The sequence below is a fragment of the Amia ocellicauda genome, chromosome 17 (genome assembly GCF_036373705.1).
Source record: "Amia ocellicauda isolate fAmiCal2 chromosome 17, fAmiCal2.hap1, whole genome shotgun sequence".
Lineage (NCBI taxonomy): Eukaryota > Metazoa > Chordata > Actinopteri > Amiiformes > Amiidae > Amia > Amia ocellicauda.
Genome location: NC_089866.1, coordinates 24,937,354 through 24,959,294, shown reverse-complemented (window position 1 = coordinate 24,959,294; position 21,941 = coordinate 24,937,354). Strand labels below are relative to the sequence as shown.

Below are 21,941 nucleotides of genomic sequence, written 5' to 3'. Positions count from 1 at the left end.
ACAAAAAGAATGTGCCAGTGCAGCCCGAACAACTAACCAGCTTCAGAATAATGTTGAGAACAGGCTTTGGAATGAGTAGTTCAGTGCCCACCTTGTGAGCATCAAATAGACAGTGCAGTGTGGTCTAACCCTTTGGTCATTGGGATGAAAAGGCACTCTTTGAATCTTCACTCGCACCACATTGCTTTGTGTGTCATCGCGGCTCACGGTCAGACTTGTGACTTAATTACCGTGAATGGACAATTCTCAGTGAATCGGCTCACACTTCGTCTGCAGGTAGGTTTGATCAGAACCAAGTTGTGTGTAGGTTTTAAATCCTGAAGACCTTTGCTGACACCTTCCAGTATGCTTTCTGTGCATGGCTAGATAGCTTTGGTTCACTGTAGGAGCACTGGGCGTTTTTAAACTAGTCTACTCCAGCCATTTCACTTCTTAGCCATCACTTGTATTATTATGGGTGATTTCTGACTTTCTGGTTAGGCAGTCATTTGCTATTCCAGGTAGCCTAACTTCTCAATCATGAGAGTGTATAGGGTGAGCAATTTGGTGTTGCACAATGCTCTAACCTGAAGCTGTCATGTGTAAAACTCATGTTTCTCCCCTGGACATTTCCTGTTGCACAGCTTGGGGAGGTGCTTTGGAAAATTGCACATCTTACCCCATTGTAGTTATTGCAGTTAGCGACTCTTAAAGCAGCAATAACAGTGGCACATGCAAAATGCATATAATAGGATATGCAATAACCAAGGTCTAAACTGACGTGTCCTTCTTATATGACATAAAAAAAAGTTTATCATGACATGATGTCACAGATTCATATAATTGTTTGGATTTGAAATTCAGCCTAGTGTAAATTCAGAGTAGGGCGTTTGGATGGACCAAAGATGCTGTAACACAGAAACAAGACCTAGAGAAAAAACGAAATCCTGAGAGCAGTTGGGAATGAGTTTGTCAGCACAGATTCCAGCTCATTCAATCCCAGTTGACCTGGAGGAAACCAATAAGTCATACGTAGAATGAGCCAGTCAACCTCCAGACTCGGCTGGAACCCCTTCTGTTAACAGCTGTGAAGCACAAATCCGCTCGTGCACACGATTGTGGCCCAAGATTGTGTGAGACTGCAATTACAGTGGAGATACCAGGATGAATTTTTGACTTGACTATAAATGCTGGCCTTCTATGGTCACTGGTGAGAAGCAGGGTTTGTTTGAACTTGAAGTGTGGAAAAGTTTATAGCAACCCTTACCCGGTATCTGATGAGCTGTGCAGAGGAGTGCTCTCTGTGGAAGTGTGTGTGATTAAAACTGTAAACCACACACAATCCAGCTCCAGGAGCATCCCAGGCAAGAGTGAAACCAGCAATTTGAATTCAGTCCATTAGATTGTGCAGTTTTTCAAATCCAGAGAATTGATGGCATCTTTGTGCAACCTGTCTGAGCGAGAAGATAAGCTGTACTGATGTTAATGGTGTAACTCCAATAAACATACAGACCAGCCCTTGCTCATAATTTTTCCATACCAACTTTGGAAAGTTAGGTTTGCGGGGAATTGAGAATCCGAGGTGGTAGAAAACAAAGCATTGATTGTTGGTGGAGACTTTAAGGAAAATTCTAAAGACAACTTTGGGATCAAAGGCCTGTATTTGATTTTTCCTGGTTTTCAAAATATTGTAGAATTGTTTCAACTTTCAAAGACGGGGTAGAACAGTGTCTTATCTTAATGCAGTGCAAGTTTAAACCAAGACTAGATTTTTTTTTTTGTAATTGTGTGTGTGTCTTATTCAGTTTGAGTTCGTGCTGCTTTGAGTTTGCTTGATTTCTGAAAAAGCAGCTAGGAGATCGGAACAGGGGGTTGGCAAAATGTTCTCTGCGCTCCTGGCTGGTGGGAGCAGCCTGTCAAAACAACAGCAGTGGATTTTACAGTCTGAAGTCATTCCAAACCAAACAGTTTACATCAACGTGAGCAGCTAAAAACCCCAATAAAAAAAAAATCCTGACAGCTTGACACAAACCAAATTGGGTTCTGCGGCAGGGTTTGTTAGATCACACTCAAATGCAGCTTAAGCCCTCAACTGCACCACCTGTGTTGTGTACACAATGTACGCTTGTTTTCACCAAAATAGTGCACTGAGCCGACCCAAGCGCCTGTGTTTGTTCATGTAAAGCGAATGAACTTAAGTGCAGTTGAAGAAGAGTCAGTTTAGAATTTGTGTGGCAGGTGACTGAATCAGGATTGGCGGTTTTAATGACAGCACTTGTTTTGGAATGCTTTGCACACGAGGTTCTTGTTGAGTGTTGGACATGGCCTTTTCCATTGCTTGCTTGGAAATCCGTACCAGGCTCTCTTTTCGACTGCCTCCTGATGAAACGTTTGGGGGGGTTATGTTGTGGGTAAAGACGGGCCACTTCCTGCTTCCTGCCTGGTACTGACCCCTCTCTCCCTGCTGTGTCCTCCGTTCAGAGCTGACGCTGGGTCTGAGAGCCACTCCCTTCAAGATCTCCGCTGCCTCCAACTCCAGCACATCCAGCCAGGTAAGTCCCTGCTCATGGGATCCCATCTTCTCCCCCCAAGTCCTGTTATTAACTAGGGATCAACCGATTATCAGCCTGGTCGATTATTGGATCCAATATTCATAATTTTTCCAATAATCAGAATCGTTAATTTGTCTGATATGATTGCCGATAAGATAGGCCTACTTTTTTTAAATGCGCTGCACTGGCTCAGATGCAGCCACATTCCTCAGAAAGGTTTCTGCGTCTAGTCTGGCTCAATGTCCCATCATAACTGTTATCGGATTGGTTGTAACTCACAAGTAAATAGCCAATCAACACTGTACGCCGTATTTGTGAGAGAGACGTGGGAAAAAGGAAAGCAGAGATATGCATGGCTAAGACGAGAGACTGTTTTCTCGAAGGTAAGAATGCTGAAGTTGCAATGAACATCACAATCTATGCTGAAGTTGACATTGGACATTGGAAAGTGACTTTTCAGGACCCTGTTTAATAGGGCAAACATGATAAGGGATTTCATTCAACGGAGGCAAAAGCAATGGCTTTTAAATCAGTCACACCTTTTCCACCAGAGTCAATGCATATAACACGCTTTGTTGCAGTAAAAAATGGCTAACGTTAACATTTGAGTTTATGCAGTGATATTTTTGTGTAACGAGTCAACGATGTCAGCTAACGTTCGTAGTAAGGTAACAAATACTATATAACGGATTACTCGTCCGTATGAGTGTTTTTAACGTTTTACATGATGGTAGCTAGGAGCTAGCTAATGTTAGGAGGTTTAGCAATGGTAACGCAGCGAACATTTTGTCATGGTTCTCATCACAAAAAGCGAGTCAATTCACCTCCATTTGCGTTGTATTTTCTTGAGAGAGTCGACGATTGCATGAGGCATTAAAATACATTTTTCCGACCCAAAACAAGCATCTAAAATACGTTTTTTGTTACCTAAAATAAGCATCGAAAATGCATGTACAACCCACCTACTCGTACATGTAATGGTCGCCATTTTCTTGTCAGAATGCATGGAGGTGATGGCAGGTTGTTACAACTTGAGACTTGCTTTCGCGCTCGCGTCAGTTAAATGTACCTGTTTTGGGGAATTATTGAGTCAATTATTTTTATATATGTAAAATTTCAGTTCAGTTTACAAGAAATGCTGCTATGAGCTCCCTGCACTTTATTTTTCCAAATATAATGTTTAAATGTTCTGTTTTCTAGTATTTAATAAAAAAAAATTAAACGCATTGAAAGGAAGTTTGTGTTAGTGTTTGTGCTACTTTAAATTTTGACAGTAAAATTAAAATTTTTACTGCAAGTGTGTGTGTGTGTGCCAATACCTATACAGATTAGTGATCAAGGAGACCAATAACCGATAATTGGGTCTGAGAGATATAGATATATAGATATAGATTTATATATAATGTGTGTGTGTGTGTGTGTGTGTATATGTATATGACCCAATTATCAGTTATTGGTCTCCTTGATCACTAATCAGTATAGGTATCGGCTCTGAAAAAAACCTATCAGTCGATCCCTATTATTAACACCACATTTCTGTCTTCATTCCTCGAGTGCTTTTCTCTGCGCACCTCTCCTAATGGACATAAATCATAAATTGATGTAAAGACCATGATTACTTGTTAGATATTATACTCTGTCTCTTCCCACCAGACTACTTTGACTTTGTGTTTTCAAAGATTACAATTTCCAAATCTTGAAGAAAAATAACAAAACCTGCTGTAGCTTTTTAAACTTCGATATGTCAACTCTGTGAAAAATTATTTTGGCCAGCGCAGCTTATTCATTGTGTGGCCTGTTAGTGTGAAAGACCTCCCTCTACTGGTAAGACACTACACTGCACCAGAGTTAATGTTCTGTGGAAGCTTTTGACAAGGGCTTTCTGACAGCTGTGTACAGTATGCAGATATTTAGGATAGCAGTGTGCTTAAGGAAGACAGTCGGACTTCCCTCTGCATTAGAATCTGCCCATCTACAGGAATGGCACAGTTTCTCTGGCCTCCTGTAAGAAGGACTATCAATAAGGCCAAGGGCAGCCTCATTTTAAAAGCACTGGACTGTCTGCTGTCCCAGATATTCCAAACAGGATAGATAGGAGGTTAAAAGAAACCCTTTGGAAGGATTTATTCAGTGAAGCGAATGCAGGGGGGTGGGTGTAAATGTTCTGTCTCCTTTTTCTTTTTAAATCAAACTGACAGCCCAATGCAATGCAGAGGTAACTCTATGGGTTGAGGTGTAGGCTGTAAGTCCAGGTGATTGTCGATGGCTGTTTCTCGCGCCCCTCGTGGATCTCCTGCAGGGAAGGGTGTTTTTCTGACGGTGTCAGTGCCCAGCAGGCCCTGTCCATGTAAGGTAATCTCGGCAGAGGGAGGGACATGAGGCTCGATATGTCACACTCTACTGCCCTCGGGGTAAACAGCCCTCAAGCTGCCCCCTCCCACCTCGGAGCAGCCCTGCCCTCTTTGTTTTGCTACATTTCTGTTCTGTTAGTGTTAGTGTTTTGCCGAACACAGCTTGGAAACTAAATGTAAATTATAACAAGAAGCCAACATCCACTAAACACTGTTCCCAGGGCTGGGAGCCAATTCTTCTGTCCTTTGGTGTAATATTATTGGAATTATTACAGTACCAGTACCTTTCCAGTTCCACATAAGACCCTGTCTATTGGCGAGACCTAGGGACTAGGATAAATCGCTCTTCTTTAAGTGGGATGGAGGAGGATTGTCTCAGTTGAACAGAATGTTGCTCTACTCAACTCCCACACTGTGACATCACCCTGAAATAGTTTATTTCACATTTGATTCTTATGTAACTTCTCTCACTTGAACAAAGACTCCACAGTTGCTTCCACTCTTCTGGGCATCTGCAGCAACGTCTCTTTGAAAACCAACCCTCCTGTGACAATAGCCCAGGAATGTAGGGTCACTCCACAGCTCTCTAGGATCCAAACCTCCTTCAGCAACAAACGGTGGCCGACTTGACCCTCTGAATACCAAATGGGCGTGTCCCTCAGCTCCCTTGTCCAACTTTTCCTGCCCCCTGATCCCCCAACTCGTCCATCTCCATCAGTTCAACAGCTCTGTCTCTTTAACTTGTCCTGGATATCAGTTTTTACGAGCACCCTTGAGTGCGTCTTTCTGTTACTGTCTACACTCCCTTATCAGTGTGTGTGTCTGGCAGCACTAATAGTAGCAGTAACCTGGCACTGCACATGTATGTAACATGAAAGTTTACTGCATGTGTGCTGGTGAGAGCAGGGGGATCTAAGCAGCGCCGTTTCATCTAGTTTTTTCCACAAGTTGCTCTTTGGCTGCATTCCGGTGTCTGCCTCCTTCAGGGGAGCGCTGATGCGGATGGGCTTTACGAGACAATGAGGTCTGAGCCCCTTACCTCTGTGTAACTCTTGATTCCAGGCGTCACATGCCTTCCCCCCTTTCCAGAAACCCCACAAAGACCACCAAAGCGCTCATGTAGCCCAAACACTGGAGAGAGAAAAACATGCCCTGTGAGACATAGTGAGCACTGCCTTTTGTGTGGGGCTTATTTTTATTTATTTAAAAAAAAAATGTGAACTGTTATTTTTTTAATTCCGTTAATGGATCAGGCACCCTGTCAATAAAAGTAATTACGTGGCGGTGTCAATGAGGGCTGGGGGGTTGATGTGTGGGGTGGGGATTAAACCAGGACGTTGTGTTGTGCTCCTGTCTGCTCCACTTAACTCCCTCGTTAGTATCGTTAAGGCAGGACAGGGCTCAGCGAGTGTCGCTTCGCCACGGTGGCATGAGGAGCTCTTTCTGATCCGAACTGCGCCGAGGGCTGAGGTAGGACCCCGCTAGACGGCCACAATAGTGTCTGAGCAGCGCATTCTTCAGCGTCTGAGACGGGCACCTGTCTTGTGTGGCACGGTAATGTGAGAGGATTAAGTTGGGCTGGATGTGTAGCAAAGTCAAGCTCAGGTGACCTAAAATCCAACCCCAGCGAGGGAAGCTGCAGACGGGACCCTCAAGGGCAGGATGGTGTCTTCAGCAGAAGTGTGGTATGGTGCTGGCTATAAGGTATACTATGCTGGGAGTGAAAATGTTCGGGTGATGTTGTCCTGAGGACCGTGGTACACTAGTGAGTGTGTCTGTCTCTTGGAATCATCTCTCAGAAGTGGGTTCTGGAGATTTAAAGAGGTAGATGTTTGTAGATGTTGATTTATTTCATAGCAGACATCCTTAGCCAGGGAGACCTTAGTTTTCACAAGAAACATTTTTCAAAGCATTCAAAAGTGCAGTAGATACAATCGGTACAAAATACAATAGGCAGATAGTCCAAATGCTAGCTAACAAAAGCAAAATTATAGTTCAGTCCTGGGTATGTGCTCAAGGGTGGGGTAGGCATAGAAGTAGTTAGAGTAAAATGATAGAAATGATAAAATGCATAATTAATCAGAGGCATGAGGGAGCAGTTTAAGAGAGTGCCTGAGAGCAAGAGTGCTGAGCAGCCCAGGAGATTAGGCTGCTGTATTACAGGTACAGTGCGTTTGTGTGGCATGTTAATCCAAGGCATCTTGCATAAAAGTATATAATGTATAAGGAACTGGGGACAGTAATATACACAGTATATCAAAGAGGAGGTTAAACTAACACAAAATAGCCAATAGCTACAAACAGCACAGTTTGACAAGCGTTGCATGATGGGAAGGAGAGACCAAGGAGATTCACTAGTAGCTGTAGGTTTCAAAGACACTGAGAGGAATCGGAGGGTTAGGAGTGAACTGGATTGGACTGGTTGGCTGACTGGGTGTGCTGGCTTTCCTGACCCCTCCTCAGCCCCCAGCAATGCTCCCTGGATGTAGTCAAGGTGAGGGAAGGTCAGGGCTGATCCCTTGTCTGTCCGGGATTAGCAGGCTGACAATTGCCTGACCAGAGCCGGAAAATGACTGGTGCTTAATGCGTCTGAACTGCCCTCTGACTACACAGAGTCACAAGTGAGGTGCAGGGATACAGTATTCTGGAAGCCGTTCTTGACCAAAGCTTCTAATTGCATGGTGAGGTGAAAAGTATGATTTTTTTTTTTCTTAAATTTGGTAAGCAGAAGGCAAAAAAAACAACCTGAAATCACATATCTCAGAAGCTGATTTGGGTTTTCTGGAAGCCTGTGGGTTTTTTAATCCTTATCACAAAAGAGTGACCAGTTTTCTAAGTTGAAAGCTTTGTTGATTCACTGGTGTAAACTCCCTAATTGTAACACTAGCCACTTTATTGGATTTTCTGTCTCTTTTAAATTCTTGTGACTTTATTCTTGTGTCTCGCTCTCAGGGGTGTACCAGAGACTTCCAGTGGGTCAGCTTGCAGGGAAAGATCAGATCTGGTAGGAAGAGGTGTATAGGGTGTCCTGTTATTGCAACTTCCCTAAATGTGGTCAGGAATCGAAAATACGACAGTGAGAAGGCCCCCTTAAGACTGTGACACTCCTGAGCCACTTTGGGGGTCTGAAGTCATTACTGAAGGTTGAAAATAGCCTGCTAATGAGATTGCATTAGTGTTTTATTGTAGGCTAAGATCAGTGCTCTTCAGTTATTTGGCTGATGTTGCTGCTTCAGGAACCAGCGCTCCTGTAGGGTTCACTTCAGAAAACTGGCCTAAAGACTGAGCTGGCTCTCCTTCAGTCAGTAGCTATTGTTAAAGTCTGTTTCGGTTTGTTTGTGGGTGTTATCCAGTCTTTGTTGGATTTAACCGCTCAGAGTTCTGATTCGAGGAGAATTTCCTCTGTTCTCTGTATCATCTGAGCAGTGCATTGAGAAGCAGCCCTGTTAAAATGATGTGTAGAAGTTGGAAGGTTGAAACTGGTGGTATGGAGCAGGAATACATCAGACTGCTGGACAGATCAAACTACACTTATATATTGACCTTTATGAAAGTAGGACTCGCTTATGCAACACTTTGATCCATTTCAGGCCCACGGCAAACAACCTCAGCTTTATACACGATCCTGCAGCTCCTGGCCAAACTGCTCTGCAACTGGAGTGTTATTTTTCCACTTTCGGATCCTGCAGTTATCAGTGCAGCTTCTTGTACTATACCCCTAAGTCTCCCGACTATAGGCTATAGGGCAGCCCACATTGTACCCAGTGGTGCATAAAACTGAATTCTTTCCCCTTTGAATCACTTAAACGTTATATAAGGCCACCAAATCAAGCTTAAACACTTGTGTAGTTAACATGTCCTGCAGAACTTGGTCCCTCCATCACTGAAACTTATCCAAGACTTAAAGTTTTGGGGGAAATTCCTGATAAACCCAAATGAACTAAAGGACCTGATTTTTATTTTCTCATGAGGAAGCCCAGCAGATGAAATTTAGTGTAGTACTAAACTACCACAAAATTATTAGTTTGGCAACTTAAGATCATTTATGGGACCCTTTTTCGAAGCTTTTCTAAGCGAAAAGATCGGCAAGGATGTGAGAGTAACTCAAATAAAAACGCCTACTGCCCTGATTCAATCATAAATCCTGTAGTATAGTAGTCCAGCAGCTGGCAGTGGTGACTAATCTCTGCAGGTGGCCTGCAGATTACATCCTGTGGTTTTCACATCAGATTTCTGGATTAAACCACAGCCCAATGCGCTGGGTCTTGCCTGGGCAGCACCAGACTGCAGTATGGCGATGTCCCTCAGATGCATCGCTTCATGCTGAGCATAGGGAACAGGCACCTCACAAGGATTTGTTACAGAGTTTGCGTCCGTGTGGCTGGGAAAGAGCAGCAAGTGTGGAGAGATTTGAACCGTGAAAGTAATTTGGGGGGGGGGGGATGTAAGGGGAGCTGGGCAATTGAATGAGTAACAGGAAGTTGGCCCACACATAGTCTCTGAATGCCTGAAGTAGTTTCTCTCTCTCAGATCCTCTTAGCTCAGGTCGGATTGGTTAGAGTATCTTCCAAGATGTTTGGGGCTAATGTTGGGCCTTACCCTGACGTTGAGGTCTGCATGATGACAGTAGTCTGAATTTGACATCTTTCTAGATGTTTCAGACAAAACTGGCATTTGTTTGTACATGCTTGGAAGAATTAAACCCTTGAACTCCTGCTTTGTCTTTTGGGGTTGGGATGGGGCTCCCTTCTGTGTACTGAGAGACTATTGAAAGACACCCTTCCATAATTGACCGAGATCTTCCTCTCAGGTCGATTTTGTTTGGGTTGCTTTCCTTTTGCGAAGCCCTGGCAGCCTTGGAGAGGTGGCTTTGGGGCAGCACTGTGAAGTAGAGGCTCAGAGCTCTGGACTTCTAACCAGAGGTTCAGGGGTGATGGGTTCACAGTCAGATCATAACTGAGATGCTGCTAGATGTTTGCAGTATCCGCTTCACACTTTCCAGTTCCTAATTGCATTTGTCAGCGATTTTTCAGCCGTATGCATGAACGAACTGTGGATTTGAGTTCAGAAGCTGAGGCGCTTATTTACTTTCAAGCAGATCGAGATCACAGACCACAGCTGTTTCAACTTGTATTGTGCAAGGAGACTTTTACTGGACAAGAGAATTCTCTGTGATTCAGATGGAAATGTTCAATAGTCTTTGTTTTTAACCAAAGAAGGATCCAAGGCCACGATAATCTTCTGGTAGTAAGCAGTCTTGAGGGCATTCATATTCATTATAGGCTGAACCAGTTACACACACAAGCAGGCATTATATACAGTGCTGGGGTGAAACCAAAAACTGACAAAACAATCAAAATAAACCCCGACTTCTCTTGAGCTATACCCAAGTATAGCTGTAACTATACTTTAAACAGGTCTGTCTCTAAACACAAATAAAAGACTTAACAACCAGTTAAAAGGTAAATTACCAGTGTCGTCTTTTCCTTTGTTTCCCTCTTCAACTCCTGTACCCCCCAACCCCAATGCATGCTGGCTTCCTGCCTTGAGGAGCCTGGCCAATCCTGAGAGCCCTGCATGTCAGCTGCTCCCCATTGAGGATTCATCCCCCCAGGGCTTCTGGGAAATGTAGTGCCTTTCAGGGCAGCCATTTTGTGCCCCTCCCGGTACTGCACCACAATATATTGAATATCTATTATTTGACATTTTTTTAAATTATCTCTGGGATACTGCCATGGGTCAGCTGGTCAGTTCACAAAAGTTGCACTATATAGGTTGATGGAACTCCATCCAAAAAAGAAAAACAAATCCAAGAGCCAGCTTTACAATCACAGTGTGTCACAGTCACTGTGCCTCCCCAACCACCCTGACCGGACCACACCACCTGCCCAGCCCTGACCTACTTTCTCCCTGATTAGCTGTGCTATTTCAGGACAGATCCTAGTTCCTAAATCCTTGGAAATCTGTGTTCCTCTATCCTGGGGCAGTACAACTACCTATACTGTACAGTATCAGCTCGATCCAACTTGGTACTTCTTTTGAGCACATTTGCCGTCTTTGATATAAATGGGGATTGCAAAGATGCCTCTTGACCAATGTGAGAAACACTGAACACACATGATCTTGAAATCTGGCACAAACATGGGATATTATGATTTGGTTTGCTTTTCTGTTAGTTTTTTTTTAATTGTTATTACAAGTTTGTGCCATCTTTAGTATTTTGCCAAATTTGTATGTGTATATTTGTAAGCTCTGTGGCAGTTTGTTACAAAGGGTGCTGTGTGTTTAGTGGGCTAAAATAGAATTGAATTTCCACTGCTGTTTGCCAGGTTTTGTTTTTCTAGTGATCGGGTTGTTCTGTCCGCCTTAATGCGCTGTTTCCCCACAAGCTGCTGATGTCAACACCTGTTCGCTAAAGCAGCACTTGTATTCCACGGGGTTATATTTAGACAAGGTGAATGGTATAACAATGGGGAATACAAGCAGACCCAACCTGAAAACATTCATCTGGTCTCACTCAGTGACCTTATCCAGCTCTGGTATTTCAAAGCTGCTGCCACCAGGGTTGGTTTCATTTTAACTCTGGAATGTGCTAAAATAAAACTTCAGTTTCCTTAGGATACTAATACTGTTGTTGTTGTGGTGGGTCCATAAGAGGTTCTGTCAGCCTATCGTCTGCCAATCGCCCAGGTCTGTTCATTCCACGGTCGATCTTTGGTTTCCCCTTTCTGCTGTCCTCTGGAGAATTGAGGGTCTCAAGGGGTGTAATTCCCAATTGACTGCAGGGTGGCCATGTGACCGGGAGCTCTGCGAATTGGACCGTCTCCTGCCTTCCCTCCCATTGCAGCCTGCGTTCCAGCCAAGGTGTGAAGGACAGGACACTAAATATAGGCTCTGAATTGTTTCAGTCTAACCTCCCCCCCTCCAACACACAGAAACACCCTTCTTTCAAGCTACAATCCCTGTGCTGAAATAATAGGAGGCCCTTTTGATAAATGGGGATGCTTATGGGTGGCAACTCAGAAGGGAGGGGACACACCAGAGTTTCCTTGGCAACAGGAGTCCCATTTGTGATTGGCCGGGGGGCTGGACAAATGAAAGGGGAAGATTTTCAAGGCATTTAAAGAGGGGGTATGAGAGTGAGCCTAGTGCTGTGTTGGAGCCTCTACACTTACTGAAGTGAACACTTAAAACCTGCTTTCTCATATTGACAACAGCACTAAGCTGCTCTTTCTGTCAGGGTCCAGTCTTGATCAGACTAAGCAGTACGAAGGGACACGGTTATCGCTTGGGGGTTTGAGTGAAACCTGCCGCACGCTATGCCTGGCATCAATCTGGGCTTCTTGCCTGCTCCCCCACCGGGCAGTGAGAACTACCCGCAGCCTTCCTTCGAGGAGGAGGAGGAGGGTGGCAGCAGGGGTGGCTACGGGTTCGAGCCCCTGCTGCGTTGCGCAGTGGGTGAGATGCACAGCGATCTCCAGGCCTTTGGGAAGCGGGTGGATGCCCGGCTTGAAGAGACTGGCGCTCAGGTGCGCCCCCTGGCGGCTGCCATCAACGACCTGCATGAGGACAACCTCCGTCTGCGCGCCCAGCAGGAGAGGCTCGCCCGCCAGGTAGAGGCCCTGTCACAGCTCCTGGGCCTGCCCTCACCTGTCCCTCACCCACCCACCTTTGCTACCCGCCGCCGCTCCTCCTGTGGGGGGGCCCTCTCTCGCAGCAACAGCTTGGTGAGTAGTTAAACCCCCAAACATACACACCTTCCAGCTCCCGCCCTCTGTCCCTCATCAGTGCCGGTGTCACTGTTCTGTGGATGCGGATTCACTGGGGTCCTTCAACAATCAGATTAGCGAAGGTCCCTGGCTTCATGGCTTCCTTCATAAATTTCTGTTCTCATTTTCTCAGAACACTCTCTGTAAAATTCTAATTCCCATTGCAATGGGTTGGGTTTCCATCCTCAAATCAATGGAGAGTTGGCTGATTCACTTACTGGACAAAGAAGTTTCATTTTTTTTTTTTTTTTAAATCCATTTCCATTGGACCTCATTTGAACTTGTACAATCACACACTGTCTACCAAGAAGCTGGATATTTAAATACAAAAATACATTATGTGATTTCATTTAGTTTATTTTTGTTGTTGTCTTGCATTCCATTGAAGTGTTGGAATTTTATAATCACTTTTCACATTTAACTTGTTAGTTGTTTTCAGAAATGCAAGCATAATGTTTTAATTTAATGCTGGTCTCTAAGTATGTGTTTTAAGAACCAGTATCAGTTTTTTTTTTTCTCGTATCCCCATTAGAAACTGTTTCCTGGTTTCTTTTATGGGAATCTGTTTTTTTCACTTCAGTAATGCTTGTCCTGAAGATGAGTTTAAGTGTCTGTATGTTGGAAACCCCTGTGCTTCAGTTTCAATTATTCAGATACAGAATCTGAGAAATAAGGCAGTGGCAGTGTGTTTATCTTTAATAATTTAGGTTTTCCCATAATTCCCATAATCTCAACTTCAGCACTTATCGCGCTTGGCTGGTATTCAAATGTCTTGATCTTTTGTTCATTCTTTACAATACTTATATCTGAGAAATACCAGCTAGAAGGGTCTACACAACTATGACACTGGGCACACAGACTGTGACTAAATCTGTCCCCTGACTCCCTATTTGACCAATGTTAGAGTAGCATTCATCAAAATTGAGGGTTTCCAATAAACAAAGGGCAGTTCTTGAACTTCTCATTAAGCTCTGCCTAGATTCATTGTGCTCTCTCTATTCTGTATTGTCAGGAGTTTGATAAATGACCCTTGGTGATTAGTTATTCCACCACCCATCTGAAAAAATCGGACCTTTTTTTTTGTTGCCTTTCTGTCTTGACCTCTACAGTTCTTCTTTCTGACCACTCCTTTTCCCATCCATTGCTCTTTGTGGTTTTCAAATATTTTCTGCTTATTGGAAGGACTATATCCATCCAGTGAAAAATCGATCTAATCACATTGAGTTGGTTAACCACTGATCAGAGACTTTCAGCACTGAGAATGAAGACTGTTGAAGGGCAGTTAGTAGAGCCCCTAACTGTTCCTCTGTACAACTCCCCTCAGTGTGGCACAGTTGTGGGAGAGAGGTTTGGCCAGGGAAGCAAAGCTTGCTTCCTATTATGCAGGCATTTTAAGGAAGCTCTTCTTTTCTGTTGCCCGCATATCGAGTTACTTTGGCCAATAGCAAAGCATTTATATAAACATTGACAATTGTCACGCTGCACCTTGGGGATTGAAACAAGTTAACAAAGATCAGGAGCAATCAGCCTTCCTCTTCCGCAATGCAGCACTCAGTGGGATGAAAGCCAAAATGGGCCCTGGCCCTCAAGGAACTACTGAGCTAATTCTGTAGCTATCATCCTCTGAGCTGATAAAGTCCAGCTTCCTGATTAAAGTCCTAAGCTCTGAAAGCAACCCAGCTCTTTGGCTGCAGCCAGGCTGTTTACCCCCCAGCAGGGTGCCAGAGACGCTGCTATGCTGCAGGCACTGACATGATGGAATCGAGCAACATCACTGCTTTAGGTGTGTCAGTGGCTTTCATATTTCTCTTCAGCCCCTCTTGGTCACCTTGTAATGGGTTTAAATTGCTGTAGCTGTCATAGTGGTAAGGCAGACATTGTCCCAGAGATGGTATTCGATTCTGCTTTAATATAAGATCTGGAACTCAGTTGGAGTTGGCGATCCACTGTCCACTTTCTCTGCTGTAGCGCAGAGGTTTGGCAGTGATGTAGGCAGTCGAGAGTGGGTTATGAACATTATTGACCTGGGGTAACATCTGAATGGAAGCAATCTCTAGTTCTACAGGTAATCACAGGCAGCCAACACTGTCACTGTTGGACAGAGGCTGGCGATGGTGGTCACTGCACAGCAACAGTGAACGATACTGGACACTAATCGGGTCTCTGACTCACAGGAACACGATTCATGGTTCTCCGGGTGGCCAGGCATCCGTTGGCCGTACCGTTTGGGCTCAGCAGCACTGTCACTTTTTTGTTTTGTTTGTGTTTCCTTTCTGACATTGAGCTCAGTTAGTCTGGAAAGGTATTCCTCCTAAAATGTTTGCCTCAAAACCCCGACAGGTGGCTGCAATCAATCCCCTCATGGCGGTAGGCTATGGTTTTCATCACCCCCATCCCCACACAAACTAGCCTGAGCCAGTGCGGCCTGGCTATATATAGTGCACTCTGTCTGCAGCTCCTTACATAAGCCCTCTCTACGGACACAAGGCAGGCTCTGGGGCCATCAAGTCTCTCACAGGGTCACTGGAGACGCTTCTAGACTCTCTTCTGGGTCACCAGTTCTCAGCCTTGCTTAGGATGCTCCTGGGAGAAGGAGGGGAGCGTGGGGTTACAGTTCCGCGCCTGTCGGATCCTGTTGCATTATTTTTCATCAGATTAAGTGATTTCTCACTGGCACTCCTTCCCCCCACACCCACCACACAGCAATCCAACCAGTACCTCATTATTCATTTCAGAAGCAATACCACTTCTTTCTCTGCAGCACACTCATGTGCTCCTGTTAAAATCTAGGCTGTTTTATACACTGTGCAAAGCAAACCTGTTGCATTGAATGGGGGCTTGAACTGAGACTGGACTTGACTACAGTGAAGTTCAAATCAAGAACACAACCTGCTTATTTCCATTGTATCCCAGGTTCCTGACACCACATGCAGTAAACCACTCGAACTCGGTAGTTGAGACTGTCACAATCAAGTACAAAAACATAGTATATACAAAGTATAAAAACAAGTACAGAATGAAACCCCGGCCTCCCATAATAACTGTGCTCATTGTTCATGGTTTGAAAGAAAAGCTTGTTTAAAATCAAATAAAACTTTCAAATAACAATGTAATTTGCCACATTGGCAAGCAGAGTATCCTGAAGTATACATTTAAATAGTTCACTTTTATTCCAAAGCAACACTGTGGGCCTCTAATTTTCTTATAGTTGTTCCTACCTTATTGTGTTCCAGTAACACTCATGACTCTGCGTTGTATTTTAACTATATACAACACAGTGCGTGCATAAGAACATTTGATACACTGTTTTTCTTTTCAGGGTTTCAGACCACTGGCATCCATGTACTTGGTCTTTTCCTCTGTTTTGTTAGATCCTGTTTTTTTTTTCCACCCTCCTTGTAATATTGGTAAATTGAACAGTCTGCCCACTGTTTGACCGGCTGTCGAGTTTGTTGGCACACTTGTGAAATTCCTATGCGGTCGGCGGGCAGCATCGCACTGTCATTGATTCCCTGGCTGGACTTGGATCAGCTCGCTCACTGGGGACCACACAGCCCAGGGCTGGGCCGCCAGCACTCGCAAATGTAACGCACATGCTGTGGGGACCCTAGTATCTGACCTAAACTTGGAGCAGGACAACTGAGTAAATTAAAAGACTTTAAATATGCAGAAATGGAAAATCCTTTATGAAGTTCTCTCAATCAAAACTGGTGGAATGGTTATTGTGTTGTTGTTTTAACATAAGCCAAAAGCATGCACTCTCTAAAATAGCCTTTTGTCCCATCAGGGTGTATAACAGTGATTTAATACGTAGTTTTTGTCACAGTGATAACATTTTAGTTGTGATATAATGGCCAGGACAGGAGATCAGAGATCCTGAAATGATTGTACTTCACTTATGACAGTGGATCTGTACCAAGATCAAATCCTGGGCAAATGTGAGCACAGCAATGTGAGTTCAGATAACATGCCCAGCTTGAGCCTGATATATAATGTATATAATGTGTTATAATGTATAACACCTGCCTGTCCATCTCTTTTGGGTTTAATTGTTTTTTGTGAAGAGTTGGAAGACTGGCAGCCTGTCGATTCTGGGAACATTTAAGCCTCATTCATTCCCCTGGAAAGGTCACAGTGCTCTAGTGTCTCCTTGTAAACACAGCTGTGCAACTCTGCCTAATATGGACCTTTCTCTGTGTGTCAGTGGCCGATCTCGGTGTAACTGTACCCAGCACTGAGCACGGAAATTGCAGACGTGATGCTTGTGAAACCTGCCTCACGGAGCGTGTTGAACACCTCCCCAGCTTCACTTGAGCATCAGAGATTAACATCTTGTATGTAGTTGGAGCATATCTAAAATAACTAATTGTAGAGTGGAAAGGGTACCGCTCTTGCAGGCTTTAATGTTATTGCTGTCTTTGAATTTCTGATACTAGAGCAGATTTTACACCCCCTTTTGTTTGAGGGGTTCAAAATTCAATTAACAATGAGTAGTAGGCCTACAAATATGCTACTATGCACCTAACACTACAGACCTGCTGTTTGCTGACACCAATAAATGACATCCAACTCTTTCTTTCTGTACCTCTTCCTCTCTTCTTGTCTTCTCCCTCAGATGGAGATGGAGCCAGTTGCGGCCGCAGAGCCTTTTGAGGTGGTGGTCCCCAGCCAGGCCCCTGCTGTGCCCAACGGTTCGGAGGATCCCCGTGCAGTGAAAATGGAGAAGCCAGGGAAACTCACCATGGAGGAGCTGGCTGCCATAGAGGATGAGGAAGTGCTGGACAAGATGGTAAGGGCCAGGGATTTCTTTGATTTGCCCATTGGAAGGCAATGGCCAAAATGTGTCAGTAAAGTCAGCAAATCAATATGAAAATCTTGAATGTTGCCGAACTTCGTTGTATAAATAAGTCTGTCCTGTGAAGGTGTGCCATTTTTTTTTGTGGATATTTGAGATCGATCTTTTTGACCCCTATGAAGTCTCTTCACTTTATGAGTTTTAACATCTCAAATTGCAGCATGTGTATGCATGCATGTATGGGTATGTTAAGGTTTTGGTTATGTGAATGAATTGAGATTTTTCATGATTGGTCTGAAGAACACAACTAAAATGTATTTTGTTAAACAGATAGTAAGGGGACATTTCTCTAAGGAGGTCACATTTACCAGCTGCAGGAGTGATGTAATGTCTGAAAACAGGAAAGAATTGAGCTGAAAGTGGTGTGGCAATCCTAGAGTAACTTGCCAAGGGAAAACTAAGACAAATTTATCATTTAGTGTCATAGACCTTAGACTAAGTACTTTAGGGAGTGGGAAAGTTGAGGAGCCCAGTACATCTGTGGCCGACTAGAGAACTCATCCCTGCATAGTTTGGCACCCTGGAAATTTAGCTTCCTGACACGTCTTCAGGCTCTGAGCTGTGTTTTGTCTCGACAGCTGGACGCCTCCTCCGATTTTGAGGAGAGGAAGATGATCCGGGCGTCCATGAGAGAGCTGCGCAAGAAGAAGAGAGGTGAGTGAAGGCCAGTCGGGTCCTCGCACCACTGCGCCGTACAAGAAGTGCATTATAGCCTCCCGAGGCAGCATCTTGGATTCTCGGGGTGTCCATTGTTCAGTTGTTTTGATAGAAAGGGGAGTGCTGGTACTTGAGATCATAGCAGATGTTTGTAGGCTTCCAGATAGCCTGTTCAAGATCTTTTACTGCAGGTTTTTCTTTAAGGCCTTCAGAAAGGAACGCAAAAAATAGGTAGCCAGGAAAAGGTAGTAGTTTTTGGAGAGTTTATGCAAGTTAAATATTTATGGATATGTAAAAAATGCTTGATCATTAACTGTATTTAAGGCGTGCACATTTTTTTTTGGTTCCTTTTCCTTTTTTCCTGATCAACTAATTTCACTTCATTGTTAAACAGCCACTGCAGCTTATTGTGATATTGAAGATGGAAAGAAAAATAAAACTGTTAGAAATCCACACTGACTGTTAAAAAAAAAAAAAAATGCCCATTGAGTCCCTCTAAAGTGAGGTGCATTGAAACCAAATCCATTTACCACTGAGTTGTCCTGGTGCCCGTTCCTGCTAACTTGACTTATCACATCTCCTTTTCAGCCCCTTCAGTCCTTTTCAGTGCTGATAACCGTTCCTGTGTGACCCTCTGGCCTCCTCTCTGTGATTCCCCTTTCTCTCCCTGGCCTTGGCTCAAGTGTCCCCTTCTCCCCACTGTCCCTTGGGTCTGTGTCCTCGCAGTGTATTACTGGACCCCCTTGCCTCCTTGTTAGCCTCACTAACTCTGTTCCCTGGGACTCAGTGACTCTGTACCAGGTTGTATAACCCCCCCTCACACTCTCTCTCTTTCTTGATCGCTGTGTTTTTCTGACATCTCTTCACTTCCAGAGTTCCTGCTGGGAAGCACACCGGAGGAGATAGGTATGGAGCTGTGTTGTGGTGGCTCCTGTTTGTGCTGCTGTGTGGGCCGCCAGTCTGGATGCCGCCATGTTCTGGTGCCAAGTTCATAAAGCAATTCTCACCACACCACGTTCATTAGCCTTTTGTTAGGGTGTCACCTAAAACTCTCACGGGCACCAATTGAGCCTTTTAGAGCTCCATTTTTGTTTTGATAAAATTCTGAGGCTACAATGAAAATTCTGTTCTCCAAAATATGTGGCGGTTGTAGGGTGGCTGAAGAATGCTTTATGACTAGGGCCATTTTGTGGTTGAAAGGCAGCAATGAACTGCATGTGTTTTGTGTAGTTTGTGTGAGGCTGCTTTTGTGTTTTGGGGGCAATAGACAATGGTCAAAGCAATGTGTGCCCCTGTGCTGGTGACTTTGCAGTCTCGTAGGCCTGTACAGATTGTCCTATCTGTCTTACTGTGTGCGTGCATTTATCTGGAAGGGCATTTTGAAGCAGTGGTCAACATTTTGACCCTTACAGTAGTGATGGTGTCTTTGATCCAGAGGAGAGGTCATTATGTGTCTGTCAGAGGTCAGGGACTTCATGTGGTATGTCAAGAGGTGTGTTTGTCCCACACAAGAGCCTGTCAGTGCTGTCACAGTGTGTACGTGTGTGAAACAGTTCGATCTGTGCATGTGTGGATTCACCATGTTAAACCAATATGAGACTCCTCTACTCTTGTCAGGCAGGGTTTTGCCTTGTGAAGGATTTGTATGTGGGAAATCAGTAAACCATTTGCCTGAGAGGGAAAAACTGTGGGCACGTCAGCATTTCCACAGGAGAAATTCCAGCCCTGGCACACCTATGCTTGCTTAACTCTCTCTCGAACAAACCATTTCAGTTGGCTGGCCAGTTTACAGGGAACATAAGAGCACAGATTATTGTTTTTTTTATTTTATTTTTGTAACCAAGAGCAGGACCCTGTGAACACACTACATTTAATACAAATCCATGAAAAGACAGCGTTCAGGCTGGCTTCCGAAACCATCCCCTCCTTTGTGCCGCAGGTCTTACTCAGCCCAGTACGCTTGAGTAATTCTCCCCTCCCTCGCCCCTCTTTCACTGCAGACCAGCGAGAGAAGGAACGGGAGACTCGCATTCAGGAGATGAAGCAGAAACAGGAAGAGAAGAAGGTCAAGCTGCCCAACCATGAGGAGACCGTCATGAAGAAGATCGAGAAATCGGCCGACGGGTCCACAGTCAGCTCGCTCACAAAGACCGACCGTTTCACCCACTCCGGTAACCCCCTGCCTCCCTTCCCCTCCCTCGAAATTGCTTCACTGTGTCACTATTGACATGCCAACAGCACCCAGGTTTTGCACGGTAGTTCGTTTTAGAAGTATTTTTTTTCAGTTCGTGATCCCACCCCTCTCTCCTAGCCTCCCTGAGAAGTTGGCACTCCAGTGTGGGTTTTGCCTGTGGAGATCCTCTCTTTGTTTTAGTTTTTTTTTTCAGTCTCATGTTATGCATTCAATTCCAGTTCTTTATTCCAGGAAAACTAGTGTAGCAATAGAGCATTACTCAAGTATATTATCTGCAATTATATACATTCTGTCAACTGTCATCGTAAGTAGGGCTCTGCATCTTGCATGACTGAAATACAAAACTAAAAGTCGCTGTGGGTAAGGGTGTCGGCTAAGAAATAATAACGGTAATAAATAGTTTATAAAAAAAAAAAAGTCATGCAAAACACAGGGCCTTTATCATGGGAACTGAAGCTTAGCTAATGGAAAGAAAAAACTAACATGAAGGAATGATGTTTTGATTGACTTTTCTCTGACTGGTATCATTATTATTTACTTCTTAGCAGTTGTTGCATGCCAGGGAGTACAGGAGGTATAAGCATCCATAGAACAGAAGTAGTTACATTTATAAGGAACTCTTTAAAAGAAACAAAGCAATCGGCTGGTATAAAAGCAGAGGAGGGGTGTGCTGTTATTCTGTGAGTGAGGGGCGTCAACAGGACACCCTGCTCTCCAGACAGTAGTCCAGCCGGAGTGTCCATCACCGCCATGTGTCTAGTACTGATGCTTTCTGTGTCCTCTCTTTGTAGATAACAACATGTCCTCACGCAGCACCACAGTGGAGGCCAGCTATGTCCAAAGGAATGAGAGTGAGTGTGGTTAGGACTTTCTGTAAAGGTCTTTTACAGTTCACAGCTGGAAAGATTGGATTGGTTCGAGGTTCACCACCTGTATCATAAATTAATCTATTTAATGAGCTAATCTGTGGGGGCAGTTTGAAACGAGAATAACAAAATACTTCGAACAAGGGAGAGTCTAATTTCAGTAAACAAATATTTAAAAATAAACTTTGGTGCAGCAAGTGTTATAGCCTGTTCTGTGTCTCTCTGCAGAAGGAACCACTGTTCAGACCAAGACCTTCAGCTCCTACTCCTCTTCTAGCTCCACCAAGAAAGTAGGCAGGTAAGATGGCAGCCTATTCGTTCTCGGGGTACCAGGGAATGTTCCTCAGAGGAAACGAGCATGCATCCTACCAGAAAATTCCTCGTACTGAAACTACTGTTGGCACAGATATAACAGGCAGGGTATCCCAGCATGCAGTTGGCATCTTTTCAACAGTTTTTTCTTATGTTACTGTTTTAAACTGTCTTATGTAACCTGAAAGGGATACTTTCCTTAACAGTTGCTTGTACCTATGCTGAGATTGTTACTAGCCTCTGCTGAGCAGACCGCATCTCTGAACCTCAGTGCTGTTAATACAGTGCTTTGGTGTGAATTTGTTTTGTGGTTTGCCTGTCGATTTTTCATAACAGTTTTTGGCAATTGTGTGAAACCCAGACAGAAGTGTGTGATTGAGAAAACCATTGATGTATTGTCACTCTT

At 44.2% G+C, this 21,941-nt stretch overlaps 1 protein-coding gene across 6 annotated transcripts in view; it reads left to right on the top strand.

Moving 5' to 3' along the window:
* The window catches only part of smtnb (smoothelin b), an 84,495-nt gene that overhangs the window by 49,975 nt on the left and 12,579 nt on the right, over positions 1 to 21,941 (top strand). For 4 of the 6 annotated variants that reach the window (XM_066689475.1, XM_066689474.1, XM_066689478.1 and 1 more), the window contains 7 exons: positions 2,461 to 2,531; positions 17,267 to 17,440; positions 18,085 to 18,160; positions 19,037 to 19,069; positions 20,164 to 20,334; positions 21,149 to 21,208; positions 21,452 to 21,521. In XM_066689475.1, the coding sequence (XP_066545572.1) occupies positions 2,461 to 2,531; positions 17,267 to 17,440; positions 18,085 to 18,160; positions 19,037 to 19,069; positions 20,164 to 20,334; positions 21,149 to 21,208; positions 21,452 to 21,521 (655 nt within the window). The remainder of the gene's footprint in view (positions 1 to 2,460; positions 2,532 to 17,266; positions 17,441 to 18,084; positions 18,161 to 19,036; positions 19,070 to 20,163; positions 20,335 to 21,148; positions 21,209 to 21,451; positions 21,522 to 21,941) is intronic. The other 2 variants (XM_066689477.1, XM_066689479.1) reach the window with 1 other exon arrangement.